Here is a 12569-nt window from a genome sequence, read left to right on the forward strand (position 1 = left end):
TTCAAAAATCAGTAAACTCTAAAAGCAAGCAACAAGTTATTTTCTAGAAAGCCCAAACTCCAAAAGAAAGCAACAGTTTGTTTTCTAGAAGGCCTGAATCAGTTCTGGACAGCCTGAAATTCATGTAGCATTTTGTTTTCTGCACATAAGCAGTCAGCAGTCTGATTCCTCAGCTGGAGACGGCTGTGGGCTCCTTAGGACACGAACTCTGAATGCAGCTACAACCATTCTATCCCACAGCTTACGTGCCCTGACATTAGGAACAAAACTCACTTCTCAAATGAAGAATACATCCACTCCTTTCATTCCTGCTAGTTTTTAGAATAATGTTATTTTTCTTCAAAATGTGTAGGCACAACTGATTTTTAAGCTGGAAAAGTTAATGAAAGCGACATTGCATTTGAGGTCAGCCGGCCAGAAAAATGGCTGTGAGCCAAATCCCACATCCCAAACATTTTGCCTCCACAGCCTGTGAACAAAATGCCCACTCTCCTCCTGATCTCCAGCAGAAGCAAAACAAAACCCCGCAAGACAGTTATCCATTGGAATTGGAAGCCTTTCAGGGGCAGAAAGACACACACACACACACACACACACACACACACACACACACTCCCTGTTTAAGACACAATAAAAAGGCTCTTTCACACAGAACGTTCTGTGCACAGGCAGCACAAGGACTACCCCTGGAGATGCTGTTTTGGGGACAGCCAAGAGATCACAAGCCTAAAACAAGCAGTTCTCACAAGATATACAGTAATCTACCTGGTTCCAAATATAAGCAAGAAAAAATTCTTAAAGCCGGTTTATCTAGTCGGCTTGAAATCCCCTTGGACTAGTTGTGGAAAACCGTGCAGTAGAAATGGGGATGAATTTGTGTTGTCATGAGATCCTGCTGATTTCCTTTCTCTCAATGTAACATTTCATGCATTAAAATTCAGTTGCACTCGGACTCCCCCTCACATTTTTCAAAGCAAAAAGCAGTACGAAGAAACAGGAAGTATCCACAATTACATGCGCAGCAACGAGTTAGGCAGAAAACTAAAGTTTTAACTGTGAAATTCAGAAAAGCAACTGTATTACATGACATTCCACTGCTTAATCCTCTTAATAAAGAATATGAGGTTTTAAGTGCAAACTGTTTACAGTCCAAAATATTATGTTAGAATTTTAATTATATACCATATATATACAAATTATATACCACATTACAACTTGATTTAATATCAAAATGTTCATGAATTTCAGTTATTACCAGTATTTGTCCTCCATGTTTTCATTATTTGCATCTCAGAATTCAGAGGGAAATAAATATACTAAGCATTGACCATATCAATTTTACTTCTGACCTAAAGCCAAGAGGTGATACATTTTAATCATCAAGGAAGAATGCTAGATAAATCAACATATAAACATAGCAGTTAGGATAGAATAGTTATGTAACCACAAAACTGCTTTACTGAACTAAAAACCTCAAATCTGGACCCTACTCTGGAAAACATATTCATATTTACAGATGTATCAGCATCAGATTATTAAAATCTCCTTCTTTCCAAGTACTTTTCTTTATCCTCAATTAACAACATATACTGTTATATCAGTATAACACATACTGATTTAATAGAAACTGTATTCCTGAGCTGGGCTGGGAACCCACAACCATATTCTGTACAGGGAACAAGAGGGAAACCAGTGGTTCAGGATAATCGGCAGACAAGGGAGCTCATACAGCAAAAACACGCCAAGACAGACAAGAGCAGGTGGAAACTTACCACTGGAGCAGTTGGTCCCACCCCAGCCAGGCTCACACTGACAGGTGTTTGGAGCAATGCAGCGACCGTGGACACATTTATCAGCACAGTGGGCTGTCAGAGAGAAAATCAATCAAATAAGGAAAGTTGGCACAAGAAAAAAAAAAAAAAAAAGAAAAACCAACAACACAGCTGTTTCACATCCCAGTCTCAAGTATCACTTAAAAACAACATGCATGCTTGATAATTTCCTTCAATCCATTCCTTGGCCCTCTCCTAGTCTGCTGTGCGACCAAACAATTCCCCTTCTTATTTTGAGATCACCAAAAAAATTCCTTCATTTCTACTATCTAAATTCGACGTCATGCCAAATTAGGAAAGAAGTTTCAAGGAAAATGGCCTAGCCCACATTTTAAAAAAATTATCCATGATTACCCAGTATACCCTTTTTGCTTCAGGAGAAGCATATGTGGATGTAGCAACAAACCCCAAAGCAAGATATGAAGACCTGAGAGGCAGAGTCAATGGAGGGGTCTTCTCCTCACACGACACCTTCACTGGAAACAAGAGTCGAATTTCTCTAAGCACATGTCACTCACAACTATGACACAGCAGAACTAGACACCCTTTTTCTATTCACAAAGATATTCAAAAAATGTCACCGACGTCTTTAGGAAGTAGTCAATCTCAACTTCTCTTTCATTAGTGAACATGTCAGGTGTGACCCACCCCACGGGAGTCAGGTTTATCACTGCAAACGTGAGCAGATGGGTTGTCTGAGGATGTCTAAAGCAAAGGTCCAGAGCCCCAGAGAAAGCAGCATCAGATACACACCGAGCTGAATGTTAGCACTGCCTTCAGTGTCAGCACCACTCACTTTGAGGACACATTCTTTTAAGTACCCGGATCTAAGAGTAATTGGGAGAGCCACAAGGCATAGTTGGGAGTTCAGCTGTTCCAAAATTTTATGTAAGGATGGGATAAGGTACCCTATGCTTCACAGATAAGTTTTACTAATGTGTGTCTTATTACAAAAGTTAAACAGATTTACTGTCTACACGTGAAATTCCACAAAACAAAATAAACATTTTTCTGGTTCCATCAACTCAACATTTCTGTTACCTAGATCCTTTCAGGAAATTTTCCCTATATATTTCTCTCCTCAAGGCAAAAAGAGAATCACAATATTTTTCAATTTTCCTTTCCACTCAACATAATGGTAAAAATCTTCCCCTGATGTTGAATATTCTTTTATGTGATTTAGGCAGTGTTGTATGAATATAGTTTATATTGTGTATCTATATGTATATATAATATATATACCATGATATATATTTTATGTACATATTTGCATGTATGTACATATTTGTGTGTGTATTTTATATATTACATATTTCCTGGACCAAAAACAATAACCACTTCTAAGGTCTTTACCAAAAATATTAGATATGAAGAGGGTGCCTGGGTGGCTCAGTGGGTTAAGCCTCTGCCTTCAGCTCAGGTCATGATCTCGGGGTCCTGAGATCGAGTCCCGCATCGAGCTCTCTGCTTGGCAGGGAGACTGCTTCCTCCTCTCTCTCTCTGCCTGCCTCTCTGCCTACTTGTGATCTCTCTCTGTCAAATAAATAAATAAAATCTTAAAAAAATAGATATGAAGAGATATAAGGGAAGGCATTTTAGATGAAAAGAAAGCACAAAGAAGGGGTAGAAAGAAGTCAAAGTGGAATGAGAAGATCTGCTTGGGTGCAATGTTGGGAGCAATAGCTTTGGAAAGATACAGAGTTTAAAACCAAACTAAGGTGTTAAGACTTTACTCCAAGAATTAACTGGGAATACTCTAATGAAATGTACAGAATTATTACAACAAACCATCAGGTAGAGGACCCCACAAAGGAATAAAGTGACCATAAACTTAAGGGAACTAAAGGCTCACTTCCTTCACCAGAATAATTATTTAGCCCCCAGGCCATTTGGTGAGGGATGCCAGGCCAAGTGAACTTGGGACCTTGGGCCACAGTAGAGGTTATGGATACTAGCATTCCAAGGAGATGCTTAGCAACTCCCCAGTACTTGATTCAGACAATCATACATTGGGTTGTAATTAAAAGCAAGATCAGCCTGTAACATATGAACACAGTGGCTTTGTAAAGCCTGACTCATGCTTCCAGGTTAAATCAATACGTGCCAACCTCAGGATCCACTACCTCCTACCATCTCCATGCAAGTGTTTGACACTGTAGATGTGCCATTCATTTGTAAGGTCATAGCTCCGTACTGTTCCTTAAAGTGTAGCTATGCACATATAAGCCAGCAAACTACCATAAATGGAGCATGGAAGAGTCAACTAAATGCCACAAAAAGCTCAGGTCTGATCGTGCAGAGGGCATATTCTGGACCACACTATGTTCTATGGTAGCATGCGCACCCCAGGACACTCCCGCCTTACCAAGAACATTGGTGTCCACTGTGATATGTAAATATGAAAGTGCTTTGTCTCACTTGTCTCATGTACACATGACATCTATTTGCAACATAATTGCAAACATCAGTCTTCAGACCCAAATTAACCATTTTCTCCTCATTTAAGACACTAAAACTATGTAAAACTCTGTTCACATATCTCGAGAAGTTTTTAAGAGTCGATACTATGAAAGAAGTTTTGTCTGATACTGTGCATTTAAAAGAAAGCACAGAAATTGCATATGGTAGTTGAAGAAAAAAGTGTCACCCATCTCCTCAAATTTCAAATTTTTGAGATTGCTGGGTCATCATACAAATGCTCTCATGTTTGATTGCTGATGGGACAAATTTTGTGTTTTATGAAATGAACACCGAGAAGTCCAGTCAATTAAAATAAATAAAACAAAAATCCCGTGACGGTAATTTAAAAATCCAGATTACTTTTATAGAAGCCTCAAACTAACATTGAGCCAAAGTCTGGGGCAAACTGTCAATAGATAGTTAGCACCAAACAAATTCATCTGTAAATTAATGAGAAACTGGAAGGGAGACTCTGCTCTCCTAACGATTTTTTTTCTTAATTAAAGCTAAAGCCAATGGAATTGCCTCTGAGCATTGAAGCCTCAAGTCAAGTAATTAACTAAGTGATGGGGGATATTGTTGGTATAGATTCCAAAGAGAAAGAATACAAATTCTACAGCCATACTGCAGAATCTTCCCACAACATTAGACTCTCACACAAGGGCCATGTGTGCTCCATGTCCTTCCTTATCCTACCAGCTTGGACTCCCACATCTAGCAATAGCCTTCACCAAGCAACAGCTAGACCAGCAGGAGCAAAGGGAGACATCAGAAGAAAAGAGAATAAGCCATAAAACTCTATGGCCTCAAATATCTCAGCTGGCCAAATTGCAGGAACACTCACTATGGTATATGTATGGACAAACACAGACCCTCCCCCAAGGACATCAGTAGACCTCGATGCCTACTCTAGTCTCATCTTTCCTCATTTAGCTTCAGATGCCACCTACTCCAGGGTCCAAGCTTCCTAACTAACAAACTCCGTGTGAGAAACCAAAGTAAGATAAAGAAATCGATTTTTCCTGTAAAAAATCCCAAAGTGAACTAGAAAGAGAAAAGGAACAGCGGTCCCTCTTAACAAATGTTTAATCACTTATCACTTAGATTTCAAGAATAGTTACAAAAAAAAAAAAAGAATAGGAACAAAAGATCCATCGTAAGTGTGGCTCTTGCATCAATGGAAAACAGTCACTTTATTCCCTATTGAGGTCCTTTCTTCTTATTTTTAAAAGGGCAGTTATAATCAGGAAAATGCTAGCAAAAATGACCTATCCAATATGATTTATTTTTCACACCTCCCTTTAAGAAAATCATCACGTTTCATATTCCGAGTTTCGGGTTGTCTTTTTTTGGGACCACATGTAAGCTGAATCTCGCACCCCCACTAAATGCACTGCTGGAGACACATGACTTGTGAACGGCAGCCAAGGCATCTTCTCGCTCAAGAACTGGCAGGCGGGAAACACTGATGAGAAGAACATGCCCCATCTTTGAAGTGAAATCTGTGGACAGCCTGTCTGCCTGACGGACAGGTGAGGACTGACATGATGACCCTAGGATCTTCTCTAATTAGGCTCCTATTTCAGCCTTAGTTCCTAAATCCATTTAAATCCCATTACTAGTGCCATGGACCTCATTCCTTTCACTTGTAAATACTTGGCTTTAATACCAAGAGCCACTAAACTATACTCAATGGTTTTCTCTTCTGCCACATACATTTCACTTTGGATTTACACCTAGGGTATGGAAAAAAAAGTGGGCAGACTAAAGATTCCTTTATAAACCAATTATATCTCCTAATACAATAGTTACTGTTGTTCTAATGGACATAATGTCATCAGTTCATTTAATCTGAAAAATGTTTCCATGATCCAAGTATGTCTTAAAAATAACTGGTGGAAACACAAACCTTCCAGCTAAACTTACCTCAGAAATTCTTTTCTTTCTGATATTATAAATGAATATCATAAGTCACAAATCTTGTTTTCACTCTTTATTCTGAGTTGCTATAGAGGAACATACATTTTTAGAGGTAAAGGTGCCTTTTTCTGAACATAATCACCGTATTTTTTTCAAAGAAACCGAGGGTAGGAATATGGGATGGTTTCCCCAACATTCATAGCTGGTGTTAGAGGCAAAAGAAGGATTAAATTTTAGTACCTGACTCGCAGTAGACCAAAGCTTATGATGGGTCTTAAGAGAGGTGGGGGGCAGGGGTGGAAAGGATGGTAGAGGTAATGCTGGACCCCCTACTGGGGCAGCTGAACTAGATGGCTAGGAGTTGTAACTTAGAAGATTACAACAAGGAGAGTAGACTTCTAAGGTAAACTTTATCCACACCATACTTTTGTTTGAGGCCAACTATATAGTCATTACAAAACTCTAATTGCTATTACAGTGTTCAGGTGCAGACAGGAATAATCTTGTTTTCCTATATCTAAACATTACATTGTAACCTACCCCACTGTGTTTGTTTAGAAAGGGGAAGGGAATTCTCTTTCTTTCAGTTTAATGTTTACTGATGTTACCGGCACACTGTAGGCACTACTCTGGATACAGAGACAGCAGACCAGGAACTCTCGCTCTGCAGAGGAAGTCAAATACAAGTGCCTCAAACTCAACGGACCCAGAGTAGAATGCAGGGGTATGAGCAAAATACTGTGAGAGCATATTCAATGATTCCATTTACATGAAATGTCCAAAAGGTAAATCCATAAAGACAGATAGTACATTAGTCATCTAGGATGGGGAGGGATTAGGTGTGAATGTGGTTAATGGTCACAGGGTTTTTCCGAGGGGATGAAAATGTTCTAAAATGGATTGTGTGATGGTTGCACAACTCCGTGAATGTACTAAGAACCACCAAATTGTATACTTTAAGTAGACAAAGTATAAGGTATGAGAATTATATCTCAATAAAGCTGTCAAAAAAAAAAAGTACTACGAAGGCTGCAGGAAAGAGCAGTTAATTGCAACTGAAGTGAGATCAAGGAGGTTCTCCTTAAAGAACATCTTAAAGGAGGAAGTGGACATGTTTGTATTATAGCTGCAGGAAAGAATGGCTAACAACAGCTGTTTCATAATTCCCTTCTCCTTCCATCCATTCCCAAAGTTGCAAAACCCCACTGCTTGGGATCAGGTCTCTTGCCCCACAGACACCAGTGGTCCACAAATGACCTGCAGAGATGGCTGATGAGTCATGGAAAGTAAGAGAACATGGGGAGCCCAGAAATCTGCCTTTAATAAACGTAATTTTAAAAAAAATTCCTTTTCCCTCCATTCCTAATAGGGCTTCCATGGCTCTTAAGGACAAGTACAATGAGTGCCTACTAGTAGTGTCTTTGGCAAACATCACGAATTGTATACCTAATGTCTTGTTCTTCCTTCCGTCCGACTTTCACCAGGGACAATGATGTCACCAGCAATAAACTACATTTCCCAGCCTCTTTCTGGATTGAAGCATCCAGGTTGCGGAAGACAGTATAGGGGACAGACTTAATTAGTAAGTGTCATTCCTCTTCTTTTTCTCCATTCCGATGCCCAGGATGTGGACAAAATGGCTGAATCTGCAAATACCATCATGATCTTGAAGGAAGGGCCCAGAGGATCATGGAACCCTTTGCTCTGTATTCCTTGTATGGATGAATGCATGCCACGAGTCAATTACTTTCAGATTCTCATTACATCAAGACAATAAACCCTTAATATGTACATGTCTCTATTTTTTAGGTATCCATTTATTGTAGCCAAACAGGATTCCTAACTAAAACTGCCCTTTTGGGAGATATGTCAGGTGAGTCAGTTCTTCAATTAAAAAAGTAAAAATAAAAATAAGAGAGCAGAAAATGATTATCTCAAAAAAAGCTGAAAAAGCATTTGGCAAAACCCAATATCCATTTCTGATAAAAATTTTCTGCGAACTGGGAACAAAAAAGGAGCTTTCTCAACCTGATAAAAGACAAATATGAAAAATCTACTACTAATACAATAAAATAATGGTAAAAGAACGAGTGCCCCCCCCAAACACATAAGATTAAGAAGAAGACAAAGAAGTCAGCTCTTACAATATCTATTCAACATTACAGTAGAGACTCTAGCAAGTATAATAACACAATAAAAAAGAAATAAAAGAGGCAAAACTACCTTTATTTATAGATTATGTAAATATGTCTATGTATGTAGAATATCTGATGGAATCTACAAAAAAGTTAGTAAAAATAATAAGAGTTTAACAAAGTTACAGATAAAAAAATGTACAAAAATATATGTCTATATATTAGCTAGCAATAGACAAGCGGACATTGAAATTTTAAAAAACACTTACAATAGCACCAAAAAAAGGGTGAGTCTGACCAAAAATGTGAGACACATATACACTAAGAATTAATAACACTTCTGAAAGTAAAGAATTTAACAAAACCATCAATCAATTTGACCTATTTAACATTTACAGAACTCACTCCACACAACAGCAGCAGAACATACATATTCTCTCCAGAGGTACCCCTTGTTTATAAGCCAGATGATTCAATATTTTTTAAGATATCAATTCTCTTCCAAATAGATCTACAGATTCAACACAGTAAAAACCCTAGCAGTATTTCTTGTAAATATTGACAAGCTGGTTTAAAATTTATATGTTAATACAAAGTGCCTACAGTGGCCAAAACAACTTTGAAAAGAAATACAATACTACTTGATCTAAAGATGTTGGTGTAAAGATAGACAAACAGATCAGTGGAATGGAAAAGAGAGTCCAGAAATTAATTTACACATGTATGAACAATTATATTTTTACAGAGGCACAAAGTCTGTAAAAAGGCCTGTAGAAAGGCCTCAGTGAAAAAGAAACAACACTGGAAAGACTGAATATCCACAGACAAATAAATAAATGTGGGAAATTGCGCAGCATATACAAAAATTAACTCAAACTGAATCATAGACCTAAAAGTATAAAACCTGTAGAAGAAAACAGAGGAATAAACTTTTGGGACCATGAGCTGTGCAAAGGTTTCTTAGATATAACACCAAAAACACAATTTGCAAAAGAACAGATTAGTGAATTTGTCCAACAAAATTAAAATTTTTGCTCTTCAAAAAAAATTATGAGAATGAAAAGATAAGTCATAGAATGAAACTAAGTTTTTAAAAAACTATTGTCGGATAAAGAGCTTGTATCCGGAATACATAAGGAGTACTAAGAAAATAATCAGTGCAATTACAAATAAATAAATAGGCAAAAGATTTGAACACTTAATTCCAGAAGATGTATTAATGGCAAATAAGATCATGAAAAGATGCACATTATCATCACTCACCAGAACAGTGCAAATTAAAATGACAAGATAATACTGCACAGCTATTCAAACAACTGAAATTAACAGGGCTGTGTTCATAGACGGCACAGAGGTGGAGGAACTGCAAGTCTCCTACATTGTTAGTGAGAAAGTACAATGGACAACCACTCTGGAAAAGTTGGAAATTTCCTTAAAATGTTTATATGAATGTTTGGATTATTTGCAGTGTTTGGCAATTACAAATAAAGCATCTCCGAACACTTGTGTATAAGAACAAAATGATGCACCCACTCTGCTCCCAGACTTGAGACAAGAGAAATAAAGGTCTATGTCCATCCATACCAAGAACTTGTGTTCTTTGTGATTGCCCAAAATGGTCCGTAAACACATGGAAGGATAAATAAATGGTGATAGGTCCATACGGTAGAATACTACTCAGCAATAAAAAGGAATGAACTAATGAGACACACGACCATTTGGATCAGCACCAATATGATTACACTGAATGCGAGAAGCCAGACATAAAACAGAACATAACATACTGTATGATTCTATTTATATAAATCCCTAGAAAAAACAGACTAATCTAGAGTGACAGAAAGTAGATCAGTGGGTACCTGAGGAAGTGGGGGACAGTCAAAGTGGATGGAAGGAACTATAAAGGCACATGAGGAAATGTTTGTGTGTGATACATATGTTCACTATCAGGACTGAGATGGGTGGTTTCGCAGTTGTAGACATGAAATGCGTGCCAATATCTACCACATATACACTTTAATTTGTAGTTATTTTCTGTCAATTTTACCTCGGTAAAGCTGTTAAAGACAACTACAAAACAGAACTAAAGTGTGAGGAGAACTACCAAAGTAGGAGAGAAAGACCTCTCTACAAGCGGGCAGGTTTTAAAAAACCTGAAGGAACACTAAAATAGTGTACACACTTGGCAATTTCTGGAAGAATCTATGGTCACTGATGGCTGGGCTCTGTGAATGCTTATGAAGGTATTGGCTTAGAAGCTCCCAAGAAATAATTATTTGGGGGAACTTCTTATACTAAAAACTCACAATGTAATATTGTACAAACTTATCCTCTACCATGTGAATAACTTCTACAGGAGGAAAAAAACATTTGTGTTGAAATAGACTACTGTAATGAATCCCACACAAGGGACTGAAACGCCATCTGTGGAGTACATAATCCTATTCATTTGTTTGAAAATGGAAAGAGTTTTTAGCTCAATTCCACACATACACAGGCATTATCTATTTTGGCCACGACCTCCCATTGTCTCTTTAGATTAAATCAGATTTAAGTCACATAAGTAACAGGATCCTAATGGATCATACTTTCAAGAAGTTAATAAGCATTGGAATAAACTCTAATTTTCCTAAGCATGAATTTACCACAACTCAGCCTACAACCAGTCTGATGAGACAAACTCCAACCTACTTCAATATGAGAAGGATTTCAAAATCATCAGCATACAGTTTAGAGAAGAAACCAGAAGAAGAGCACCTTCATTTGTGATCTATCATTTTCCTCCTGGTCCTGTCATGTGGATGTCTGTGGGGAAAGCGGGATGATTCTACAGGAAGTGCCATACCAGGCTCCTCAGTTTTTAGAAAGGCATTCCTCTTGCTTTGACCACTCTCCATGGAGCCACGGAATTTTTGCACAAATACTCTTTCCCACAGCATGTTTTCTGCCACATGGCATTTCCCCTAGTCCGCCCTATTTCATCTCAGTGTCACTTGGTTCCAGACACTTTGCTTCCGGTTAGCCAATACATCTGAATCACACGTTTGTAATAAAGGCCAGCTCAAGGCAGTTAAGAGGGCAATGGGTGTCAGAGTTATGGTAGCTGCTTTTCCAATTCAGTGTTCTCACTCCTCCTTTCTCCTTGGTGGCAGTCCCTGGACACTTCCTTTTAGACTCTGGTCCCTCATGTTCTTTCTACAGCCTTGTCTCCACTAGCCTGGCAATAAATGGAGTCCTCATAGCCAAGGGTCGGTGACTAATAATAACAACAAAGGTTATCTCCTTGTCAGGGACATATTTGCATTTCAGGATCGAAGACTTAAGCCAAATATACAAAATAAATGGTAGAACTTGTTCAAAGAGAGGAGGATCAAGGGTCCGAGAAAAAACTGGCAGCAGGACCTTTGCTACTAGAATGTCCCATGAAAACCAGGGAACATGAACTCAAATGCCTCCAGAAGTCATGTGGGATCAATGAGGAGAGTAAGCAGGTCAAGTAAGGACTGAAAATATTGAGAGAACAATTGTTCACGTAAAAGGAACAGCTCCAGGAGGTCAAAAGGAACAAACTTCCTATTATAAAATAAGTGACAGCACGGTGACTCTACTAATAATATTGTATTGTATGTCTGAAGGTTGCTAAGAGTAAATCTTAGACATTCTCATCACAAGAAAAAAAAAAATATTTTGTCCCTATGTGTGGCGATGGATGTTAACTAGACTTACTGTGGGGATCATTTTGCAACATATATATATTGAATGATGGTGTTGTACACCTGAAACTAATATAATGTTATATGTCAGTTATATCTCAATTAAAAATAATAAAAGGGCAATAATAAAAGGGGCAGCTCCTCTTCAATGGCTCTAGTCTCCTGCCACATAATAATATCAAGCCAATGTTACCAATTGCCTGTTTTTTCCATGGAAGAGGACAGTCTCAAGTTTCATGTTAAATCAAAAAAAAAATGTAAAACACTCTGTGGACCAAATCAAATATGATTATACATCAGGTCATCCAGCCTGTGGGTCTGCCCCCTCTGGCACAGACTCCTGACCTGCTTTAAGAAAACAGCAGTGATGGTCCTAAAAGTGTTCAGAATAAACAGCTTTTAAGTTCTTTAACAGATGGCATTTTTAACATAACTGTCCTTTTTTCTTAGTTTTTGTTTTTGCCCTCGAATCAAATCTATCATTTATATAGATATTTTGAATTTAATAT

At 38.1% G+C, this 12569-nt stretch overlaps 1 protein-coding gene across 1 annotated transcript in view; it reads right to left on the reverse strand.

The window, feature by feature from the left end:
* The window catches only part of MEGF10 (multiple EGF like domains 10), a 120977-nt gene that overhangs the window by 80524 nt on the left and 27884 nt on the right, over positions 1-12569 (reverse strand). Inside the window, exon 4 of the mRNA XM_080804779.1 lies at positions 1773-1865. Within this exon, the coding sequence (XP_080660905.1) occupies positions 1773-1865 (93 nt within the window). The remainder of the gene's footprint in view (positions 1-1772; positions 1866-12569) is intronic.

Source organism: Martes martes (assembly GCF_963455335.1).
Source record: "Martes martes genome assembly, chromosome: 5".
In the NCBI taxonomy this organism is placed as follows: domain Eukaryota; kingdom Metazoa; phylum Chordata; class Mammalia; order Carnivora; family Mustelidae; genus Martes; species Martes martes.